Source organism: Lissotriton helveticus, chromosome 10 (genome assembly GCF_964261635.1).
Source record: "Lissotriton helveticus chromosome 10, aLisHel1.1, whole genome shotgun sequence".
Lineage (NCBI taxonomy): Eukaryota > Metazoa > Chordata > Amphibia > Caudata > Salamandridae > Lissotriton > Lissotriton helveticus.
In genome coordinates this window covers 119,571,123-119,596,928 of record NC_136071.1, presented here as the reverse complement: position 1 = coordinate 119,596,928, position 25,806 = coordinate 119,571,123, and the positions used below count along the sequence as shown (strand labels likewise).

Here is a 25,806-nt window from a genome sequence, read left to right as displayed (position 1 = left end):
GTAAAATCCGAGACGGAAAAACCAAAACCGATCCACCGGTGCCATGGCCCATAGGAATGAATGGCAACTCCCGACCCGGAAAATACCGAGTCGGGAAAAACCGACCCGGTATTTACCGTGTCGGAACTATCCGCCGAAGAATTTGAAACTGACAAACATGTGTGCCTGTGAACCAATCAGGTACTTCAACCACACCCAAATTCCAAGCCACAGGGGAACTAACCAATCAGATCCAAGCACCACACCCCAGTACCTGGGACAGGCCACGCCCATGCAGGTGCAGAAACAAACAGTCAGGAGAGCAGGATGACAGAGTGTGGAGCAGCCTTTCCTGAGACAAACTACACAGCAAGATGGAGAGCCAGGAGGCACAGAGAGATGCTGCTGAGCGCAAAAGGAAGCAGAAGTTCAGCCAGGAGGAACTGCAGGTGCTGATTTCGGAGGTTGTCAGACATTATGGGAAAATATTTGGAAAGCAAACTCTGCATGTTGCAGAATCAATCAAGCGCAGCACCTGGTTGGACATACAAGGCAAGGTAAATGCCATTGGTGTCACCCACCGTGACCTAGAAGACCTAAAAAAACGGTGGTATGACATCCGCATAATCACCAAAAAAAAGCTTGCTGCCCACCGCAAGGAAAGTGCTGCTACAGGAGGCGGAAGAAACAGAGCCCCCAGACTCACCGACATTGAGGAGATGGTCGCAACAACCCTTGAGAAGGAATGTATACACGGAATAGGAGACGCAGACAGCTCAGCAAGAGGAGCAAAGAAACCAGGTAAGATGCAGGAACATTATCATTTACCCTTTTACCTATTCCCCTCACAGGACAAATCAGACTCCACAACAGGTTTAACTAATGTCCTGCAATGCATCCTGGGAAATGTAGTCATGTGTAGATACCTCAGAGCAGTCAGCGTGCATTGCAGCAAGGGGAGCAACAGACAAGTAGCATAGGCAAATGAGAGACAGGCAAAAGTGCAATAGAAGTGTTTTTAATCTCATGACACAGGTGAACAACATTACTGACACAATGTCCATGTCTGTCCACAGGAGAGTCAAAGCGCAGCACAGCTGAGGTCAGAGAGAAGAGGAGGGAAGGAGCAGGACCTAGCACATCTCACGGAGGGCAGGACCAAGAGCAGGCTGCCCCGATACCTGAGGAGGCAACTGCAGAATATCCACAATCCCCTCTCCTATTTGGTAGTCAGGACACAGGAGCGGCAGAACTATCACCCACCCCCACATCACCATCCCCAGTGCTGGGAAGAGTCAGGAGCCATGATGTGCCCCCTCGCAGAATACTGCAAACATCATCGGAGGAGGAGGAGGTGGAGGGTGACACACAGGACAGAGGCAACACCGAGCAGCAGCCCAGTCCCAGAGTCACGCGGGCCAGTGTCCGAGGGCGACGGCCACGGGAGGTAGAGGATGTGCGGCAAGTCCAAGGTGTCTTCTGCGGACTGGAGGCCACCATGGTGAAGGTGCAGCGCCTGCAGGCGAAAGCAATGATGGGGGTTCAGAGGCACGCACGCACAACTAATAATAAACTGGAAGCAGTAGGCAAGGGCATAGGGGAAATGGCAGAAAGCATGCAATCCATGGCGTCAGGAATATCAGATATCACACAGTGCATGACTGTCCTGTGTGACAAATTGGACAGGGACCATTTGGAGAGACGCAAGGCCCGTGAGGATGTGCGCCAGCAAACCAAGGCCCTGAACAGGTTTGCAACTGCTACCACTGTGCTGTGCAGACGGTCAGTCACGATGCAGGATGCCATAGTGCAGTGCTGCAACAATTTAAGTGAAGGTATGGCCAGGATGACCTCTGCCATGGAGCTAGTGCTCGCGCATCAGACTGGCACTGGAGGCGACACTTGTGCTGCCAAAAGCGAGGGGTCCACCAGCAGGAGTGGTGCAAGCACTCCTGTGCATGACTTACGGAGGAGTGGCAGGCGTGGGGGAAGTGTGACAGGCCAGCGTGAGGACATTGTTTCACAGCCACAGCAGCCCCGCCCTGTGGCCCGTGGCCACAAACAATGACTTTGCACTCCACCCAAGGCTGTAGTCACGGTGGTGTTAACCGTGACAACACACTCATGGAGTGTCAGTATTAGTGAGCCCAATGTGAGCTAACAATGCTGTGGCGTAGTGAATATTAAACTACTTACACAAAGTTACATTCATGCCTGTGTCTCTTTACTCACTCAGAAATATTGTTGTGTAACCTCTGCCCGTCTCAGTCTCCCATCTGTAGCTGCTGCTGCCACTGTGGCTTGGGGCTCTGCCACCTCTGGGTCGTCATCAATGTCCTCATGATATGTGAGCTCCACCTCGGTGCCTTGCTTGGTGGCGAGATTATGCAACATTGCACAGGTCGCTATTATTTTGCAGCAGATGATTGGGGTGTACTGCCGTGCACCTCCACTCTTGTGGAGGCAGCGAAACCTGCTCTTTAGGAGTCCAAATGTGCGCTCAACTACGTTTCGTGTGGATCTGTGAGCCACGTTGTATCGCCTTTCACTCCTGGTGGATGGGTTGAGGTAGGGAGTGAGCACGAAGGACCGCAGGGCATATGCACTGTCGCCTAGGGGGAGAAAGATAGGCATTAATTGCAAGTACTTGAGACGTAGATCTAATGTGAGTGTCAGGGTGTGTCAATGTGATTTACCTAGCAGGTATCCATTTCCAAATTCTCCGGCAAGTAGGCGTGTGTATATTCCACTATTCTGGAATATGTATGAATCATGGGTACTTCCGGGGAACTTGGCTACGATGTCAGTGATGAGGTTACCTGCATTACATATGACCTGGACGTTGATGGAGTGCGTCGATTTGCGATTCCTGTATATGTGCTCTGTGGCTGCAGGTGGACAGAGTGGGACGTGGGTGCCATCGATGCAGCCGATCACGTGAGGGAAGTGTGCCAGTTGATAAAAGTCAGTCTTGGTTTTGGCTAATTCTGCCGGTGTAACAGGGAATTTAATATAATGCCCCATCCTCTGCATCATGGCGTCAAGAAACCTCCTGAAGAAGCGGGACAGGCAGCCCTGGGACACGCCACCCACTACAGCTATCACACTCTGGTAGCTCCCTGAGGCCAGCAGGTGTAAGCTACATAGCACCTGGACATGAGGTGGGATGGCATGGGCCCTGGGTGTTGGGTGGTCCAGGAGAGGGTATAGGTCCCTGATCAATTGCTTGATGGTGTCTGGGTGTAGCCTGTACCTCTGCAGTATTTCAGGCTCTGTCAGTTGGAACAGTGTTATCCTCTGCCTGTACACTTGTTCCTCCCTTAGCCATTCTCTCTGTCCTGCTGCCTGTAGTCTCTGCCGTCTTGCTATGATGTAAAAAGCCGCCATCATGGGTCCTGAGGTGCATTTTGGGACTTTTTTTATAGCCCTCCCTTGGTTACCACCTGCTTTCATTGCATGGTAAATACCGACTTAAAAATACCGTTTTTCGGCAGAATCGGTATTTTTGTGCTTACCTACATCTCCAAGGCTGATTTTTACCGTTTCTGATTTACCGAGTCGGAAAATACGAACTCGGTATTTATGTATACGGTAGATTCCGACACGGTAATTTTACCGGGTCATTCTTACCGAGTCGGTATGTTTCCGACTCGGATTTTATGAAATCGGTAATTTACGGCCTCCTACATCTCATTTCTCGGTAACGGCCGATTTTACCGGTTTTCGGCCGTTACCACCCGGTAAAAGCCTACCTACATCTGGCCCTACAAGTGGCAAAGTATCCATTGCCACAGGAGGTGGGAGGACCTATTTTTGGACCCAAAAGTCAGCAGAAGGTCAGCTTGGGCAGACCTCCCTTTGTTGGAGGAGCATGCGCCACACTCTGAGCCTGCATTCTTGCAGTGGCCTATCTGGAGCTTGATGGGCAGCTGATGACCCAACAACAGTAACAAGGGGATACATTCTAAACAGAGTTTTACATGTTAAATGCAGGATTTTGTTACATCAACTTTAAGGGTTACTCATGTCCAACGCAAGAGAAGAGTTCTTGGCGGTGCATGTCTTGTACACTGTGTATGATGATTTGCTTTCTCCATTAATTTGTTGGAAAGGATCCCTCCTGATTCCTGCTCACAACTAATGGACTATTCTGAACGGATACATTGCTGCCTAAACTCCACATAAGCATCATGTTGTTGATGTCATGAGGGACACTTGTACCAACCAGACCAGTACTGTTTATTGTGTCAGTTGTGAAGCTACTTCACTACTGTGGATGATGTAATGGTGGCCCTATTACATGTGGAATAGCATTCTAGGCACTTAGGATGGTGCAGAGTAGTAATATCGACGTAGAAATATCGTCTGACATTATTATCTCCGCAGAAATATCGAGTGGAACAAATATCGACAACAAAAATATAGTTTGACCAGAATATCGACTTGACAGGTAAGTAATATTGATAACAATAATATAGTTGTAATAAATATCGGTTACAAAAATATAGTTTACAAAAATATCGATTTATTAATAATGTTATGTATTTTAGTGTTTTAAATGAGAATTGTTTGTTATTTTATTATATGTTTTGGAATTGTATTAGTTATTAATGTTTTTTATGTTTAATTTTGTGTTATTACTTCCGTAGCGGGTTGTGGGTTTATAGGGGAATAGGGTGGGAAGTAATTTAATTATATAAAGTTAATTGATTAATTAATGTGTTAATTAATTAATAAAAGTTTAATAAATAGTTGTTAATTAATTTCAATTAGTCAATTAATAATTAATTATGTTAATTGTTCAATTAATTTTAGGTGTGTGTTGGGGAGTTCATATGTGTAAATGGTGTGAAGGGTGGTAATTAATTAATTAATTATTGATTAATTAATAAAGAATTTTTAAATTAATTACCATTAATTAATTAGTAATTATTAATTGTAAATGTGTAATTAATTTTAGGTGTGTGTTGTGGTGTTTTTAAGTGTATATGGTGTGAAAGCTGGTAATTAATTAATTAATTAATTTAAAAAATACATTAATTTTCATTAATTAATTAGTCAATATTAAATGTAATTGTGTAATTAATTTTAGGTGTGTGTGGTGGATATTATAGTTTTAAATAATGTTTAAATAATTAATTTTTATTATCTTTGTTACTAATAATATATTTAAATGTATATATTAATTATGTTTATATTGGAAATTAAATTAAAAACCATTTTTTCTCAATGTCCTTTGTCATGATAAAGCTTTAATGGAGATATGGCAAACTTAAAGGGATTTTGCAAGATGGAATGTTTCATCACATATATGTAGGATTATCCCATCAGGAAATCTAAAAATCTGGCCTAACTCACCACTCATTAGGCAACTGTTGAAATGCATCAAGGCATACTATGTTGCATAATGTGATTTCTATGTGAATCTTTGAAGTAAGTAATATATATGAATTAGTGTATAAAAAATGTTTTTGACTGTTAGTTTTTTATTGTTGTGTTTTCCAGCGCTTTCCTTACTATTGTACTCACTAGAGTGGGAATAGTCATTTTTACCCCTACGCTATCCAACGCTTTCACTACTGTTGCACTCTCTGGAGTGGGAATAGTAATTTTCACCCCTACGCTATCCAACGCTTTCCCTACTGTTGCACTCTCTGGAGTGGAAATAGTAATTTTCACCCCTACGCTATCCAACGCTTTCCCTACTGTTGCACTCTCTGGAGTGGAAATAATAATTTTCACCCCTACGCTATCTAACGCTTTCCCTACTGTTGCACTCTCTGGAGTGGGAATAATAATTTTCACCCCTATGCTATCCAACGCTTTCCCTACTGTTGCACTCTCTGGAGTGGGAATAGTTATTTTTACCCCTACGCTATCCAACGCTTTCCCTACTGTTGCACTCTCTGGAGTGGGAATAGTAATTTTTACCCCTACGCTATCCAACGTTTTCCCTACTGTTGCACTCTCTGGAGTGGGAATAGTAATTTTAACCCCTACGCTATCCAGCGCTTTTCCTACTGTTGCACTGTCTGGAGTGGGAATAGTAATTTTTACCCCTACGCTATCCAGAGCTTTCCCTACTGTTGCACCCTTTGGAGTGGGAATAGTAATTTTTACCCCTACGCTATCCAACGCTTTCCCTACTGTTGCACCCTCTGGAGTGGGAATAGTAATTTTCACCCATACGCTATCCAACGCTTTCCCTACTGTTGCACTCTCTGGAGTGGGAATAGTAATTTTTACCCCTACGCTATCCAACGTTTCCCTACTTTTGCACTCTCTGGAGTGGGAATAGTAGTTTTTACTTCTACGCTATCCAACGCTTTCCCTACTGTTGCACTCACTGGAGTGGGAATAGTAATTTTTACCCCTACGCTATCCAACGCTTTCCCTACTGTTGCACCCTTTGGAGTGGGAATAGTAATTTTTACCCCTACGCTATCCAACGCTTTCTCTACTGTTGCACCCTCTGGAGTGGGAATAGTCATTTTTACCCCTACGCTATCCAGCGCTTTCCCTACTGTTGCACTGTCTGGAGTGGGAATAGTCATTTCTACCCCTACGCTAGCCAACGCTTTCCCTACTGTTGCACTCTCTGGAGTGGGAATAGTAATTTTTACTCCTACGCTATCCAACGCTTTCCCTACTGTTGCACTCACTGGAGTGGGAATAGTAATTTTTCCCCCTACGCTATCCAACGCTTTCCCTACTGTTGCACCCTTTGGAGTGGGAATAGTAATTTTTACCCCTACGCTATCCAGCGCTTTCCCTACTGTTGCACTGTCTGGAGTGGGAATAGTAATTTTTACCCCAACGCTATTGAGCGCTTTCCCTACTGTTGCACCCTTTGGAGTGGGAATAGTAATGTTTACCCCTACGCTATCCAACGCTTTCCCTACTGTTGCACCCTCTGGAGTGGGAATAGTAATTTTAACCCTTACGCTATCCAATGCTTTCCCTACTGTTGCATGCTTTGGAGTGGGAATAGTAATTTTTACCCCACGCAATCCAACGTTTTCCCTACTGTTGCACTCTCTGGAGTGGGAATAGTAATTTGTACTCCTACGCTATCCAACGCTTTCCGTACTGTTGCACTTACTGGAGTGGGAATAGTCATTTTTACCCCTTCGCTATCAAATGTTTTCACTACTAATGTTTGTATTTTGTTATTAAATGTATGTATTATTATTTTTTAATACTTTAATGTGTTAATTAAATATAGAATATTATTTTTTATTCAAAATGTTTTATATATGTGTTTATTTTATAATTATTAATGTTTATAAATTAAATAAAGATAATAATAAAATGTAATTAAAAAAATATATGTATATGTACAATTTTATTGTGTTTATATTCATTAAATTAAGTTTATTTGTTATAATTTGTTAAAATATAAATGTAATTTAATTTATTTTGTTAATTATATTAATATTATTTAATTATTTAATTTAAGTTATATTATTTTTTAAAGTAGATATTTTTTACATCTATATTTTTTACATCTATATTTTTGAGTCGATATTGTTGTACTTACCTGTTTAAGTATAGGGACTCAATATTTTTGTAGTCGATATTTTTACATCTATATTTTTGTTAACTATATGTTTGTTGTCGCTATTTAAACATGGAACCACTTAGGATACAGTGAATGTACCAAATATCACATTGGTATGTTGAGATCCTACACAAAGAAAAGTGAGCATGTGATCCAAAATGACTAGTGTTAATAGCTACATTTTGAATTCAAAGGCTATTGAAATTGTGTTTAACATCAGCAATACTGTTTCATACAGGTTAAAAGTGATAGACTAGCAAGATGTCTTACAGCTTCACAGAAATATGTCTGTAAGGCAGTCTGTTTTTGACAAATAATACTAATGGCATACAATTTTTGTTGAGTCACAGAGAGGAATGTGCACACATTAGCGACATAGTGACATACCATAAACCATTTCTCAATGTCCTTTGTCATGATAAAGCGTTAATGGAGATATGGCAAACTTAAAGGGATTTTGCAAGATGGAATGTTTCATCACATATATGTAGGATTATCCCATCAGGAAAACTAAAAATCTGGCCTAACTCACCACTCATTAGGCAACTGTTGAAATGCATCAAGGCATACTATGTTGCATAATGTGATTTCTATGTGAATCTTTGAAGTAAGTAATATATATGAATTAGTGTATGCAACATTTGTTGTGATGCGTTACAAAGTGGAAGCCAGCATATTTAGTGAAACAATATCACTAAACTACAACAAACTTCAAATAACTAGAGGTATTTTGGAGTGAAATGAGGTGAAAATGTGTTTTGCTCTCTACTGAAGTGTATTAGAACTGTTTCAAGTGATATGTATTAACTTATGCTGTGGAATTCATTTGTCAAATCACCCAAATACTCGTATTCTGACTGCCTTCAACAGCATAGGTATCTATATAGAATGTAATACATTGCTAAGCTACTTCAGTGCAGAATTCATTTATAATATGTGGCAATTGACAAATAGTTTAGTGACTTGAAGTAAGTGTTACCCTGGTGAAATGCCCAAACAGAGGTAACCTGCTTTCAGTTTATGCTAATATTGGTACAACATTAAATTATTTGTTGACAGACATGTATTTATGTTTTAGTTATTCAGAATTGAAAGTATGCTGATTTTAGGGCTTAGTGAACACACTGTACAAAGGTATTTTGGTTGATATCCTTTTTGGAGTTGGCCAAACCCTCTCACCTAAAAGGGGTTGGTGTCTCCTTCAGTTCAGGCACCTCATCCCCTGCCTCTGTCCCACAGCTGCACTGAGTGAGGAGGCTATTGAACTCCTCGAGAAGATTTATGAAGGCCAGACTGCACTACTGAATGCCACCCAGAGGCTTGGCTGCCAATTGTAACAAACAGCAGACTACTTGGAAGGCATTACCAGTATTTAGTCTGGCCTACAGAGGTCTTTTCAAGGTCTAGCCTCCTTACTGACCACAGCCTCCCCACCAATCTAACTGTGTGCCCTACCTCTCACCCTGTTTCCATTCAAATTCCCTGTTCCCAGAACTTTCCCAAGCATACTCACAACTTTGCATGCATCGATTCTCACAGACACAAGCAGCACACCCACACAGAAACCTAAACACCACAGATAACACAGACACGTATCCAAAGAGACACACACCACCTCCACCACCAGCACAAGGACAGCCACTGCAGCCACCTGCACACTTTCATACACTACCACCACCAGCACACCCCCAGGTAATGCACCCACCACCAAAGCCACATCCACCGTAACAAGCACACCACATTCATATGTAATACCACTACACCAACACATCCCCAGACACTGCACCCATGGTTGCCACAGCTACCACCACAAGCACACCCTCAGACACCGCAGCCACCACCACATTCATATGAGCTACCACATCCCCACAGCACACCTCAGACATTGCACTCACCACCACAGCCACATCCAACACAACAAGCACACTCAAAATCACTGCACCCACCACCACAGCCACATCCAACACAACAAGCATACCCCCAGACACTGACCCACCACCACACTAACACGCAGTACCACAAGCACACACCCAGTCACCACACCCACCACCACATCCAAAAGCTCAACAGCACACACACCGACAAAACAGAAACACCCACAACAAACATCAACAAAGCAACACACACCCAAATGTTCATGACCTACACCTGACCAACAGACAACTGCACCCTCAACAGACACATCCATAACAGATTCTCCCACTCCTTCTACCTCTCAACCCAAACTCCTTCACAAACATCCTACCCATTTTTCCTGTGGGAGTCTTATGTTTGCCCTTGCCCTGACCCGTGCCACACAAACACCCACCCTCCCAACCACACACCCATCCCTTTCACATCCCAGACAACCCCTCAAAAGACAAAAACCACCTCTACTAACCCCCAAGGTACCCCTAAATAAACCGCAAATTTCCCATTCCAAAAGCTGGACCACCCATCCCAAATCTAGGCACCCACTTGCAAACCCAAGACCACCTCTCCCAAACCCAAAACTCCCTCCCAAGTAACATCTTTGAGGTGCCTGCTCTGCCCACTAGATGCCTCTTTCCAGGAAGGTTCTCCTGGCAGTGCACTTGGAGGCAAGCTGTGTGCACAGCACACCTGTGCACAGGACTTTCTGCACACCATTTAGACTGGCATTTGCCTTGCTTAAAAAAAGTTGAACGTATCTCAATGTGAATACATTACATTGTTTCTTTTCACCAAGTTTGTCCTGGCATTCATTTTCCTTTGAAATTGTTTGATTCTTAGCAATATTTCAGTGTAAAATGTGTAGTACATATTTCTCTTAAGCATGATGGCATACATACCTTTTAAATGTCTATTATGTTAAGTGCATACACTGGTTCACTGGGTATGTGATGGTCATTTGAATGTAGGTGCAGCCATTCATCATAAAAGTGGACACTTGCACCAACAAAAAGATGTTGACAAATTACTTAAGGATATTTTACTACAGGTGTATTTGTTTCACCTTGATTACTGACAAGTATGTACACATATGCATTGAACCTTCTAATATATTGTGCAAATTGAAATTGTATACAATACAGGTCTTGCACGAGACAAGGGGAAAAGTTAAATGAATGACTATATAAAGTGCTTAAAATTTGGGACGGCCATTACTTTTCCAGGTAATCTATGAGGTGAGGGTTGCAGCTTGTCTAGTGCAATTTCTTCATGATGATACATTGCACCTATCCCATTAATGTGTGATGCAATTGTTTTTATTGTGACAATCTTCCTAATTTATATAAACACAGCTGTAGAGTTCTTGATTTTTGATTTGATATCCGTTGATTTCCTTTTCTGTGCAAGTGTCCTCTTTTTGGAAGGAAGCTGGCACCATATTTATGAACACAATTGGGTTCTATAGATGTATTAGTTACAATTTCTGAAACGTCAACATTAGAGACATATGCATTGCACATTGGTATGCTATTGCTTGTGTGAGTGAAAGCCAAGTGAAAGGGTAACAGGTAATCGGAGTTCCGGTATCGACGGTGTTGATTTACATCGTAACCAGTCAGCAGGTGCAGAGGCAGGACGTGTAGGATCGAGTTCATGTCGATAAAGGAAATGGGAAGGTGAGTAAAGGTGAGTTTGTTCCTTCCAACACAGTTGTGGAGATTTCCCCACCACAGTTGCATTGGCGGGAAGGTACATTGTGCTTGGCCCTGCAGATAAATTGGCTGTACCGCCTCCAACAGCCACTTTTTCCCTATTGTGCCGTCGACGCGGGTAATACAATCTGACTGTGACAGGAGGAAGTCTGGCAGTCATTTGTCCATACGCCTGCCAGCATCTAAATACAGCGCGCAGACCGCCAACTAGGCAGATGTTGAATACGTTGAAAAAGCGATGGCTGGACTGTTTTCACCAAGATCTAAATCAGGCCCTAAATCAATGTGCATAATCAAACAAATGAGATGACATCAATGATGACACCACCTAGAAAGCATGCTGGGCTTAAGACATTAAGTTACAGAAAAGATGCTACACCTATAAATATATGCTCAAATATAATTGAGGGTCATTTGAAAAGTTAAATGGTAGAGAGATCTTTGTTTTTCATATACAAAAATTAAAGTATAGCACATTAGCTAGGTAGGTGGTATTACCACTGTGAAGCTGTGGAGCGAGTGGGCGATGGTGCAATGAGACTGCAGGAGGGGCAAGTGATGTTTGTAGACGGAAGTACGGAGGAGTGGACCCAAACATACATCACAACTTTAGAACTACTTTTTTACTCAACATCCTCCTCAACTGAACAACTATGAAATGCTCAGGGCTAGTCCAGCTCATGGCCGACAGACTATTCATGCAAGGATAAATAAGGGCATACAAGACCAAGTCAATGACTCAAGAATACTAAACCAAAGCCCCTTTCTGTATATGTTGTGTGTTGTGCTTAAGGCCTGTCAGACAGCTAAACCTGTCTGGTGACAGACCTAAAAGTAATAACATTTACTCCAAGCCCCGCACTGCCTGGTTTATTTGTTTCCTTTAATCTCATTCTGTATAAAAATCTAATATAAAGACCTTACAATAAATACATTATGTCCATGCGACTCTTAACATTGTGAAAGTTCATCAGATACCAAGAGGGCTGCAATTCACATATTCAAGTATTTAAATCTCATTATGTGTTGTGTTTTTCAGAGAGACACCCAACAAGGGAATGCTGTTTGCTGAACAAAACAGAATGCTTTTAGAAAAAGAATGTTGTGAGTAATATTTTAAACATACTCCAAACACAGTTGTGTCATGTGTGAACTAACTTTAAATCCTGGAAGTAATTGACTTTCGCAAAGCAAATAGCTGTTGTTTGAAGTTCAGCAGCTGTGTTTTCATATTACGCCGGGTGCACTTCTAACACACGGTTTGATAATTTGTGATATTGACTTATGGATGTGAGAAAATAATATACATGAAGCAGAACTATTGCCAAGGAACCCAGCAACCAGGGATTTCGCTCCAGGAGTTGTCACTACATGATTGTTGTTTTTGATCAAAATTAAAATCAAAGCCAGCTGCACACAATCCCTCTTTTCACCTGCTCTTGCTAAGGCATGGTAATGCAAGTTAATTCATATTTACATCAAGTAACTGAGCACCGATGCCATTAAATTATAAATAACAGGTTAGACCGATAAACTATTGACTTGATGTCAACATAACAACCTCTTATTATGCAAAACATGAACAACACCAACCCAGCAAGGACCTTTGTGTCAACAGCTTTCCATAGACCACTTTACAAAGTAAAAGATGGCAATATGTTGTCCATTGCACGCTTGTTGTCCTATTCAACATTTATAAAGAGACGAGAATTCTTAAAAGACACACTTAAAAAGTACAAAGACTCCATTGAACTATAATTTTACTGTTTCCATTTAATTTATTAACACCATTATACTTTTTTAGAGACATGCGCTTTTATTACATTGGCCCCTTTTATCTCAGTTATTTTATGCATTTCTTTATTGAACAATACTAACACGCCATATTTAGTCCAAGGAACAACATCAGATTAGGCAACTGCATTTTTTCAGGAAACATGAAGATTTCGTACTTGAGTGGATAGTTAGAAAGTGGGTTCCATTCTAGAGCCTACAGTGTAGAATCATTTCTTAGTTTGTGCACATGTAGTTCATGACGAATTATCTCGCCAATATTTGGAAAATAACTTGTAATTATGGATAGACTTTAACCCAACAATCCCAGTCCGTCCATCCATATACTCGTGCATTGTTTTACAGCACATTATGTAGTGACTGCGGATTCCAACACAAATGAATAAGGTGTGAACCAAACTGCTATTCTTTACACCAATATAGGTAAAAAAAATCTGTATTACTTGTACAGCAGTTACAAATCGTCCTGCAAAGTTCACCTTTCATGCGATGAAGTTCTATTATGTTGACTATATGTTTGTGACTATTAGGTGTTGTACTAATATGCCAATTACTGTACTGCTGTAAGAAATTGGCTAATTAGTTGAACGGGGCAGAATCACTACTTAAATAATAAACACAATCCTTGTCAAGGAGAACCAAAATAGGCACTCAATTAACCATTGCTTAACCCTCTGGTGGCTTGGCACAAAAGCAGTCAGCCTTAATTAAGAGGCAATGTGTAAAGTATTTATGAAGCACACAACCCTAATCAAGTGACAGCACAACGCAAGAAAAATCCCAAACCAATTTAGAGCAATATAGTCAATAGTAATAATTTAAATGACACCAAAATGAACAAATATCAATTAGTAGAACCAGAGCCATGAATTGTGAATGTTTTTAGTGAAAACTAGCACCAAAAATAACAAAGCGGAAACCAAGGGTATCTGATCACACTAGACCGCGTCAAAGTCAAAAGTTAAGGCTGACTGCAAAGGAGAGTGGTGCGATACAAGGGGTGACTTTAGTCTGGTCTCGGATTTTCTTTGGACTTAGAAAAAACAGTAAGACTGATTGGGATAAAGCACTAGGCTATCTTCGAGGATGAGTCGTCAACAATGGAGAGCTCCTGGATGAGATCTTGGTGAAGTCGTCAATGAGGGTTGGAAAAACTCAGAGTGTGAGCTGTCAGAATCCAAGTCAGGAAGGTCATCATAGTGAATAGGGTGCTGACATCATCAAGGCCACAACGATTTCCTTTGGACTCAGATGTTTTTCTGGAGCTTGGACTCCTCCATCAAGACAAGGCTGCAAGTAATAGCGAAGTAGGCTCCACAATGCCTGACACCATTGTTGAGAGGTGCAGCTGAAGAGGATATGGCACTACAGAGAAGAATGTGGCTGAAACTGTGGCAAAGTCAATCTCACCTACAATGCAACTTTGTCAGATTGGCTTGCAGATAGGTCCTGGTTTCCTGTCCATTCTCAGGTCAGCTTTTGCTCGGAAATTATTTAAGTGAGGCCACTTTAGCACCACATCAAGTGTTAAGTATTTGGGTGCACCTCTTGAGGGATAGTACTCACTCCAGCATGGACCAACAGCGGCAGGCAAGGTTGCAGGGTCTCTGGGGCTTGGTGTGTCCCTGTAGTTCACCCAGGAGGGCAGCCAGCTAGCCCTTGGAGTCACTCTCATGGTCCTGAGTTCAGGGAGCAGGTCCAGTCTTCCTTCCTCATGCAGCAGAATAGCTGAAATACTTTCCAGTAGTTGGGTGGCAGGGCAAGCTTTTCACAGGAAAGCAGTTCAGTCCTTCTGAGTCTTCCACCAATTGAGAGGAGATTTGATTTGAGGTCTGGGTGGTTCATATTTTATCCCAGTGTCAGACTTTGTGTGGGTGGCAACATCTGACCTACTCCTCTGCCGTTCCGAGTTTGGCTCCCAAATGTCTGAGGTGACCAAAGGCTAGTGTAAGGTATTTTGTGTGTGCTGTATGCAATGTCATTTGAAGTTTAATTCAGGGCTCTGCACAACTACTCCCCCAGCCATCCTGGTGCCTGGCACACGGTGCATCAACATTTGTAAACATACATTTTACTATTCTGGCCTGTGCTGCGGCCCTTTTCCATGCCACAGCACAGGCCACAATAGTAAAATGCATGTTTTCAACTGCCTTCATGGTGGTTGGATGGTAATATGGTGGGTGGAACGGCTGACTGCATGTCAGGTGGTCTGCATCCCGCAGAGATGGTGGTTGGATGCTCAACCAACCTCCATCCTAATGAGGGCCTCTGCATTTAGCTAGTGAAATATTGCATTTTAACAACAAGTCCTGGGGAAAACATTTTTTGTTGGTTTGGCTAAACCCGATCCCCTGTGCCTTTGTAAAAGGGGTTACTCTCTAAATTGTTGGTGACTGGGATGTGAGCCCTGGTCAAGCAGCAGCCACAATCCCAGTCAGGGTAAGACACAACCCAACCGCAAATTAACTTGTACTCAGCAGTGGTTTAGAAGACGATGTAGGCTGTGGCAGTGCTGAAGGTCTTTGTGATGGGGCCAATCCATGCACCACTTGGCAGGGTAGACTCACAAATTGAAGAGTCCAGGTGTCGATGCAAGGTCGTTGGGCACCTGTCATGTCCCTGAGGCTTCAGATCAGGAGGCCAGCCAACTAGAACTTGGAGTCATTCTGGGTTCTGGGTTCCAGAGATACAAGTCCAGTCATTCTCATCCAATCAAGACGCTAGCAGGTGAACACAATAGTTCCTTTAGAGAAGCAGTCCTTTTAATAGCACAGCAGTACCTCTTTCGTTCATAAAATCCACATGTCAGATGTGTACTGAAGTGGTGGTGTCTGAGGTTCAGTGCTTATACCCAATTGTGCCTTTGAAGTGGACAGAAGCTTCTTTTGACATGCTTTTGAAGTGCACAGGTGCCCTGCCTTCCTGGCCCTGGCTCCAGACTAACTATGCAGCCCTTTGTTTGGAAACATGGCACAGCCTACACAAGTGTAAGTGGGGCTGGGCCCAGCTTCTCTCTCCCATCCTGCCAGTGATGGTCCATCCAGTCACATTTAAGCTGCCCATTGGGTGTGGCTGTGTAGTAGGAATACACACAGCCCAGCTATAGCCTGCAACAGGTCATGTATGCCAGAGACAGGCTGCAGGCACCAAATGACTAAGGCAAGAATATTCCAATTTTCTAAAACTTGCATATTCAGAAATGCAATTTCAAATCTAAATTCACCTTAACTTAGAATTTTAAATTGTGATTCCATTGACATGTACTATGAACTGCTTCCCCATTCCCACTCCCATTCCCATTCCCACTAGTTGCATTTAATTTGCAAGCCCTGTGCACGGGAAGTGCCACTTTATTAGGGGCTTACAAGTAAATTAAATATACCAATTAGAGATTAGCCAATCTAACATGTTTCAAGGAGAGAACAATTTAACGCTGGTTAGCAGTGGTAACGTTTGCAAAGTCCTAAGGCCAGCAAAAACAAAGTCAGTAAGAACAGAAGGTCTAAAGGCAAAGGTTATGGGGAACCACACCAAGGATGCCAGCTCTAACAGGGACAAATAAGCATTTCATGTTTTTAACTATGAAATTGCAATCAAAACTCCTCTTTAATGGTGAAGTTGGTTTTTAAAAAATCATTTTGAAAATTCAACTTATAAAAAGTTGGCCTTTTTCTGTTCTCTGCCATGTTGTGTCTGCGGCCTCCCCTGGAACACACTACTGGGTGTAGATAGGACTTTGTGAATTCCTCCCAAGTTGTCCCCCCCCTGTCCTGGACCCTTTGAGGCAGTTCAGAAGATGCCCAGGTAGTCAAAATCCTAAACTTGGGACATAAAAAAACATATTTGGGCTAAAAACTGCTCATAGAACCAGGGGAATACCAAGCCCAACCTGCTCACCGATCTGCCTGAGGTGTGTTGCCGGTTTGCCTTACTTCACCGTAGCACACATTAAGTTCTTCTCTGTAGCAGCAAATCCTGTTCAGCGGTATCCGGCTTCCTGCAACTCTTGGCAGCAACAGCCTCCTGCCTCATCCGGGGGATATTTTAGACCTCCAAAAAATCACTAAGTCTGAACATGCACATTTTCACTGAGACTTAGTACAGCGGCTCCCTGACTAAGACAACACATGCTTGGGCACCTCCAACAGTCTTGCCAAGCTGAACTTAATCTTCCCAGAACAATTGTTTCCAAGAACTTCTTCTAAGTCTGAAGGTAAGCGCCAACTGGGTCCAATCCAATTCTTATGTACAAACCTTAATCCATTTTGGTCGGCCATATTTTTTTACTTCAACTGGTTGCATACGACGAGCTGTCTGCAGTTGCCGCTTTGATCATGTAAGCTCTTGTTTTTACTAAAAACATTTAAAAATTCGTAACTCCAGTTCAACCAATTGGATTTGTGTTGCTTTGGTGTCAAATAATTTAATAAAAAGTATTCTAGCTTTTTATATTGGTGGGAGATTTTCTTGTGTTGTATTTTCACTTCATTACTGTTTGTGTGTTGCATGAATACTTTATACATTGCCTCTAAGTTATGCATGACTGCATCTTGCACCAAGCAACCCAGAGTTCAGCACAGTTTAATCTATTGAATGTTTGTTGCTTAATCTGCTAGGGATTGTGGATGCTAACACCCCAGTCAACCAGCAGCCCAGTTTACATTTCTAGGTACATTTACCACATATGTTAATTTTGTCAGGATCATTATTTATAAATATATTACTAAAATTGTTAAATTTAAATAATATATTTTCTTTGGTGGATCGCATTTTTTATAAAACGCTCAACAATTTTCATGTCACTAAACACAATCTTCCTACAATTTGAAGCTTAGAACAAAATTCAACCTGTTCTAGAAAGAAGGATAACTACATTTTAAACTTAAGTACAGGCACATTGTTTTTATAATTCACATTCTCCCTCTACCATGGGCTCAAAGGATATAGCAAGTCAACACTGTGTTCTGTGCCTTGCCATGGAATCCAGCCGTTGGCCTTATTCCACTATATGATCATGGAACTCCTTTGTGACTTGCAAGATCTTTAGAATGTAGGCCATGGTGTACTTTATACCACATCACAACCGTAGTTTTAAAGAACGTTCACCATTATTTCCTAGGTTTTATTGAATCTCCTGTAACCAGTTGGAAATGGGGGTATGTGGTAATATTCCGTAATATAATTGCACAGCGCCTTGGAGCAGTGGATGCACAAGGAAGAAAAAGTATGTGCTGTTAGGGCAAATAACAAAATCATAAAATTATACAAAGTAAAGGAACCATTGTCACAGCCTAAGCACATTATGATACTACTCAGATGATTCATGCAGCATAGTCAAAGTGAGATTAATTGCCAATTATATGGTACTTACATTTGACATTGAGTAAATGAATAAATATATAGCAGTTAAGCATGGGCGTAAAATCCGCTCCGCTCGCGGATTTTTCGGATTTTCGGCAAATTCGCAATCCGCGAACGCTCGCGAATTTGTCGAAAATCCGTGAATCCGCTCGCGGCGGATTTTTTGCTTGGTTGCGGCGCGCAGCGTGGTGCACGGCGTTCACTTTCCGTCATTTAGCGTTTGCCGAGTTGTTTTTCTTTGCGAGTGACGCGCCATTTTAGATCTTGCTGCGTGTTCCCGCGGGAGTTTAGCGCCCGCGAATACGTACTCGCGGCTTGCCACATTGCACAGCACACCTCGCGAGAGTTCGCAATTGCGAACACGTAGTTGCGGCGGAAAGGAACAATCTCGCACTTGCGAATTAGAGATTTTGCAATTTCGCACAAGAAAATCACCAGCAAACAGGATAAACCTTCAGAAAATTATGATTTTTATCAGAATCACTCCTCAGGTTGACATTTGCATGGCCTTTTTTTTTGCAAGGAGTCCATTTTGGGGGGGGGGGGGAGGAAGGAAGTGCCCCACAGTCTCCAACTTCCTGTTCCTGTCCAGCAGGCTCCTCCCAGTGCTTTGTCCATCTCCTGGTCACTTTCATTTGGATCTGGAGCTGGAAGGATTACTTTTTGTGGGTGCTGCTGGATATTTGGATTTGAGGCCTTTTTGACTGTCTTTGGATCACTTTTGGATTAGAAATCAACTTTCACAAGTAAGTTTGTTTGGGGCATTACAATTGCTGCAAGTACAATTTTGGAACTTTTTCAGAACATTAAATAAATTATATTGTGGGTAGCCACAGTATCCAGTAGGACCAGGGTTGGTTAGGGGTGCATGATACAAATGTTTTGTTGAATTTAAACACCATTGAGGCCATGGATGGGCTGGGATTGTGCTGATTTTTGTCCTTTTTTTGGGCCTGCTGGTGTGGCCCTTTGCCCAGGGGTGGTGAGTGTTGCATGGGCCTAGTGTTTCTGAGGCGTGTCTTCTTGAATTTAAACACCATTGAGGCCATGGATGGGCTGGGATTGTGCTGATTTTATTGTTTTTTGTCGTTTTTTTGGGCCTGCTGGTGGGGCCCTTTGGCCAGGGGTGGTGAGTGTTGCATGGGCCTAGTCTTTCTGTGGGGTGTCTTCTTGAATTTAAACATAATTGAGGCCATGGATGGGCTGGGATTGTGCTGATTTTATTGTTTTTTGTCGTTTTTGGGGGGGGTGCTGGTGTGGCCTTTTGCCCAGGGGTGGTGGTGCATGGACTGAGTGTGCCTGTGGTGTGGTCTCACTCTCTTTAATGTAAACATCATGGATGGCATTGGATTGTGGTGATTTCTGGCTGTTTTTCTGTTTTTTGGGGGTGTACTGTTGATGTGGACTGGCCATGTGGGTGGTGGTGGTGGCCATCTTGAGTGCTGGCTGGTACAGGCAACATGTGCTTGGGGTGTAAGGGGCCATTTTGAGGAGAGGCAGTGTCTGAGGCCTGCACTTATTTTGCCTACTTTTCATCCATTATGCCCAGGGGTAGTGAGTGTGCATGGGCCTAGTGTTTCTGAGGGGTGTCTTCTTGAATTTAAACACCATTGAGGCCATGGATGGGCTGGGATTGTGCTGATTTTATTGTTTTTTGTCGTTTTTTTGGGCCTGCTGGTGGGGCCCTTTGGCCAGGGGTGGTGAGTGTTGCATGGGCCTAGTCTTTCTGTGGGGTGTCTTCTTGAATTTAAACATAATTGAGGCCATGGATGGGCTGGGATTGTGCTGATTTTATTGTTTTTTGTCGTTTTTGGGGGGGTGCTGGTGTGGCCTTTTGCCCAGGGGTGGTGGTGCATGGACTGAGTGTGCCTGTGGTGTGGTCTCACTCTCTTTAATGTAAACATCATGGATGGCATTGGATTGTGGTGATTTCTGGCTGTTTTTCTGTTTTTTGGGGGTGTACTGTTGATGTGGACTGGCCATGTGGGTGGTGGTGGTGGCCATCTTGAGTGCTGGCTGGTACAGGCAACATGTGCTTGGGGTGTAAGGGGCCATTTTGAGGAGAGGCAGTGTCTGAGGCCTGCACTTATTTTGCCTACTTTTCATCCATTATGCCCAGAGGTAGTGACTGAGTGTTGCATACTTGCATGTCCCACTCCCTAGTCTTTCTGTGGGGTGTCTTCAATGTAAACATCATGGATGGCATGGGATTGTGCTCATTTTTCTGTGCTTTGTCGATTTTTTGGGGTGTATAACTGAACTGATGTTCCTCTGTCTTCCATTGCTTTTAGGTGCACAAAAAGACTCAAGAGAACCACCAGTGCCAGGAAGAAGTCCTGCAGCGGTGTGTGTGTGCAGCATAACGTCACGCGACGTCACGTCTGGACACAGAACCCTCTGCAACTCGTGCAACTGCTGCCGTGCTGACCTGCTCTGAAGAAGATGGCCCCCAAAAAAGTAACCCGTAGCTCCTCTAGCAAGAAAGGTGCCAGTAAGGAGCAGAAGAAGCAAGTTACCAAGGACACTGGTGTGCTGCCCGCCCCTTTTTTTGGGAGTAAAAAAAAAAGTATGCCTGCAGCAGCAGCAGCGGGATCTGCTGGGGACCAAGCTGGCAGCAGCACCCCCGCTCCATTGGGCTCAGTGCCACCACCACCACCACGCCAACTTAAGTCCAAGCCCTTGAGTGCTGCAGAGGCAGCCAGTATAGTTGTTCAATCACCATCGACCAGTGATGTTGGCTCATCGCAAGAAAGCAGCAGCAATGTCCCTCAATCAACACAGGTTGTTGTAGCTCATCTGACGAGTGTTGAACAACCACAGCCGCAACAACAATCACATGTGCAAGTACAAGCCCAAGTACATGTGGAAGGAGAGGCAGCGCAAGGAGATGCGCAAGCAGAGGTGCATGGAGGGTCACAAGTGCCCACAATAGTTGTTCCTCCCGAAGTAGGGGCACATCAGGAAATCGACAATCAAGGCGAGGTATCATTTGAGGAAGCCACTCCTCCTGATGATCCTTCATTGTCTTCCACACCCCTAGCAAGGAAGAGATCAAGGGTGGTGTCTACATCTTCTTCAAGCACACCTCCTTCTGATGATACGGATCAAACTTGGGAACCAGCACCACAGCCGTCTGAGAGTGAGGCACACCATGATCCGACAAAGGTAGTTAAGCGTAAAAGGAAGCTCGTCCAAAGTCTCAGAGTTATGGAGTGTGATGAGTCTCAACAAGAAGTGGCGGATACTGCTGCTGATGAAGACTCTGCCAACGACGACCCAGTCATCATAAAGGTCACTGCAGCCCCAGCGGGCATGCAGCAAACAGACATTTTGACCCTAGCCCGAAGAGCTGCTGAGTGTGATGATGATGATAATGTTGTCGATGAGGAGGCAGTGGAAACACCACAATCATTGGAGTTAAGTAGTACACCAACTCGTCCCACTTCCATATTTCTTTCTGGCAAGAAGAGACCTCCGTCAACCTCGACCTTAATTAGTGGCGGTGAAAGTGCAAAACGTACAAAAGTTGGGCAATCCAGATCCTCCACTTCATCTGGCATTAGCTTCATGACCACCACCACCAGTATCGCCGCCTCCTCCATGTCCCATAGACACTTCAAGTCCCCAGTTTGGGACTTCTTTACTGTTTGTCCAAAAAATCCAAAGTTTGCCATTTGTACCATTTGTAAGCAAGCAGTTAGTCGTGGTAAGCCAGGTACCAACTATGGTACCGGAGGCCAGAGAGGTCATCTTAGGAGACAGCACACTGTCAAATGGTTTGCGCACCTAGATGCGATCAAGAAAGGCCAAATTCAAGGAAACGTTGATGTTTCATCTGATGATGACGAGCAGGAAGAAGACGTGTCAAACACTTCCCTTACACCCAGTACCCCTGTCAGCAGCACACCCAATGTGAGGCACACTAAGAGTGTTGGAGCGAGTGAGACACCAACGCACAAAAGTTCACCAGCGAGCAAAATTGGGTCAACGAAGTCATTATCAGCCCGTAAATGCTTGGTCCAGGGCAACATTAGAACAATGCTTACTTCAGACGTGCCATATGAACGCAACCACCCACTGACGCGTCTGTATAACACTAAGCTGGCTAAAATGCTAGCTGTGGACCTTTTACCTTTTTCTTTTGTAGAAGCGGTAGGTTTTCTTGAATTAGTGGCAACGCTCTGCCCTAAATGGAAGGTTCCGAGCCGGTTCTATTTTGCCAGAGTTGCGGTTCCAGCACTACATGAAGATGTGCTGGAGGCGATTGGGGCAGCTTTGCAGAAGAGTGCTGTTCACACAATACATCTGACAACAGACATGTGGACCAGTGGCGCAGGCGCTGATTACATGTGCATCACTGCACACTGGGTCTCTTTTTCAGGTGTTATAGCAAAGCTAAACGCAGGTGTTGACCCGGACAAAGTTTTCAAAGCTGCTCGGAAACATGCAACACTAGCCATGTTTGGCTTGGAGAAAAGTCACACAGCAGAAAACCTTTTGGAAGAGTTTAACAAAAAGGTGTTGAAAATGCTATCCCCCCTAAAACTCAAGATTGGTTATGTTTCCACGGATAATGGCGCCAATGTAGTTAAGGCCATGTTGAAGGGTGACCATGTTAGAGTGCCGTGTTTGGCGCACTGCATCAACCTGGTAGTTCAAAAATTCTTGATGGATAAACAGAGTACAGCGTTCGAGGTAATGGCCACCTGCCGCAAAATGTGCAACCATTTCAGCCATTCTTTTAAGGCCCGGAAGCATCTGCGGAGACTGCTATTTATACGTGGAATGCCAGTGAAAGCACTCATCCAGGAGGTGGCAACACGTTGGAACTCAACCTTCTACATGCTTGAGCGTCTGTATGAGCAGTATACGGTACTCGATCACTATTTCTTCACAGAGGGTACATCTCAGAAGGAGGACCTGCGGATGAGTGCGGCGCAATGGGACATAGTTAAAAGCCTGACAGACATGCTTCGTCCTTTTGAGTTCTTCACGCGTGCAGTCAGCCAGGAGGACTGTAATTTGGGAAAAGCTATCCCATTGTTGTGCATGCTGGAGCACCAACTGATGGCGGTGTCTTCTGACTTTGAAAAAGATGAAAAAAAAAGACCATTTTATTTTGTCTGAGAAATTATTAGAGCGCCTACGTGGTGATGAACGTCTTGAAAAGATCAAGTCAGATCAGCATTACATTTGTGCTACTATTCTGGATCCACGCTACAAAAAGGCGCTGGCAGGCGAAGCATTCTTTCCTTTTGCTGATGCAGATGTTCAAAAGTACAAACATTGGTTAGCCTGGTCAGCCAAGAGGTATGAAAAAGAACGGCAGGTTATTGAAGGAGAAGCCAGTACATCAGCATCAGCATCAGCAGGACATCCCCAGTCACAAGAATCCACTTCTGCACCTGTGGCTGGGGCACAAGTGACCTCTCAGCCGTTAAAGACACCGGCAACTGGATCATCTGCACCACACACAACAAAAACAGTGGCTGTTGTAGAGGATTGGCTAAGTTTGCTTGGGTATGGTTCTCGAAAAAATGTCACAGCCACAGCAAAAAGTAAGCAAAGTGGAGGAACCGTTGATGACCTTGAGTCGATGGTGCAGGACTATCTGAATGACTCAACAGAGGTCTTTCTTAATGATGAGCCATTGCAGTATTGGCATGGCAAAAAACAATTGTGGCCACAGCTCTTCAACCTGGCTATAAACTATTTGTCTTGCCCACTCACAAGTGTGTCTTCTGAACGTGTTTTCAGTGCTGCTGGTGGCATTGTAACTCCCAAACGGAGCCGCCTCTCGCCCAAAAATGTGGAGCGGCTGACAATGATCAAGATGAATCAGCACCTCATACCACCAGATTACAAAGTACGAGAAAGCACGCCGCATGAAGACGAGGAGGACGGCAACGTAGATGAGGGGATTTGTTCTCTGTTCGGTGGCACTGACCTCATCCAGCCTGAATTCGCAGAGTATGATGACGAAATCTTGTTCTTATTCCCTGACACCGAGCCCTGAAAATGAGACAATCAATCAAGAACTTTCTTTTTCGTCCTTTTCACTTTTATTCCTGTGTGCTTTGTGTCTCTCTTTCTTTGTTTTGCACAGTTAATTTAATTCAAACTTTAATCACCTAATCCCAAAAACAAGACCATCATCAGAACTGTCTTCACTTGTTTGCTTATTGATTTGAAGGTGCCGCAGTCTACATTCCTCAGGTTCACAAGTTCTGAAGAACATGCTCCTCTATCCTCCTCCTCCAGACTGCGATTTCCCTCCAAGCAGAGTGCTGGATTACGCCCAATGAAGAAAGACTCAGCACTTGTGGGGGTGTTGTACTTCTTTGCGGGTGAGTTGACGGATTTGGGCCCATTGCTGTGAAGCTCTAATAATGGACAAAAGTGTTTTGTACCAAATATGAGGTGGAAATTTCTTGCCGTTTTTGCTGACTTGCTTGCCTTTGAGGTGCTCTTTGGCGGGGTTCCGGGTGTTTGTGGGTAATTTTTGGTGTCTGTCGAAGCACTGCTGCGAGCCTGCGACAGTCTAATCTTGATTGCATTTGCTTTTCAGGAAATCCGTGGTGGAAAACAGGAGTTATGATGATTGATGATGATGACCTAGCTGAACAGCGCCGCATTTGGACCGAAGGCCGAGAGATATTGTAAGTATGAGATTTAGCTTTTTCGCTGTTTGGGGGTGTTGTCGGGTGTTTTTTTGCGGGTGGGTTGGCGGGTCTTGCCTGGGGCATTCCTGGGAAGGTCTAATACCGGATAGAAGTGTTTTGGACAAAATCCATAAGGAACAGCCTTTTTTTTTGCTATTTCCTCTGACATCTTGCTCAATGTAGCATTTTGGGGGGGCTTCCTGCTGTTCGTGGGTGGGTTGCGGCCGGGGTCTCTGTCGAAGCACTGCTGCGACAGTCTAATCTTGATTGCATTTGCTTTTCAGGAAATCCGTGGTGGAAAACAGGAGTTATGATGATTGATGATGATGATGACCTAGCTGCACAGCGCCGCGTTTGGACCGAAGGCCGAGAGACATTGTAAGTGTGAGATTTAGCTTTTTCGCTGTTTGGGGGTGTTGTCGGGTGTTTTTTTGCGGGTGGGTTGGCGGGTCTTGCCTGGGGCATTCCTGGGAAGGTCTAATACCGGATAGGAGTGTTTTGGACGAAATCCATAAGGAACAGCCTTTTTTTTTGCTATTTCTTCTGACATCTTGCTCAATGTAGCGTTTTGGGGGGCTTCCTGCTGTTCGTGGGTGGGTTGCGGCCGGGGTCTCTGTCGAAGCACTGCTGCGACAGTCTAATCTTGATTGCATTTGCTTTTCAGGAAATCCGTGGTGGAAAACAGGAGTTATGATGATGATGATGACCTAGCTGCACAGCGCCGCGTTTGGACCGAAGGCCGAGAGACATTGTAAGTATGAGATTTAGCTTTTTCGCTGTTTGGGGGTGTTGTCGGGTGTTTTTTTGCGGGTGGGTTGGCGGGTCT

General features: G+C 43.8%; 1 protein-coding gene across 1 annotated transcript in view; it reads left to right on the top strand.

The window, feature by feature from the left end:
- The first annotated feature begins 320 nt into the window (after window positions 1-320).
- LOC144783955 (uncharacterized) overlaps window positions 321-25,806 on the top strand; it is a 53,722-nt gene continuing 28,236 nt past the window's right edge. Inside the window, exons 1-2 of the mRNA XM_078662684.1 lie at window positions 321-780; window positions 1,056-1,561. Of these exons, the coding sequence (XP_078518810.1) occupies window positions 354-780; window positions 1,056-1,561 (933 nt within the window). The 5' untranslated portion in view covers window positions 321-353. The remainder of the gene's footprint in view (window positions 781-1,055; window positions 1,562-25,806) is intronic.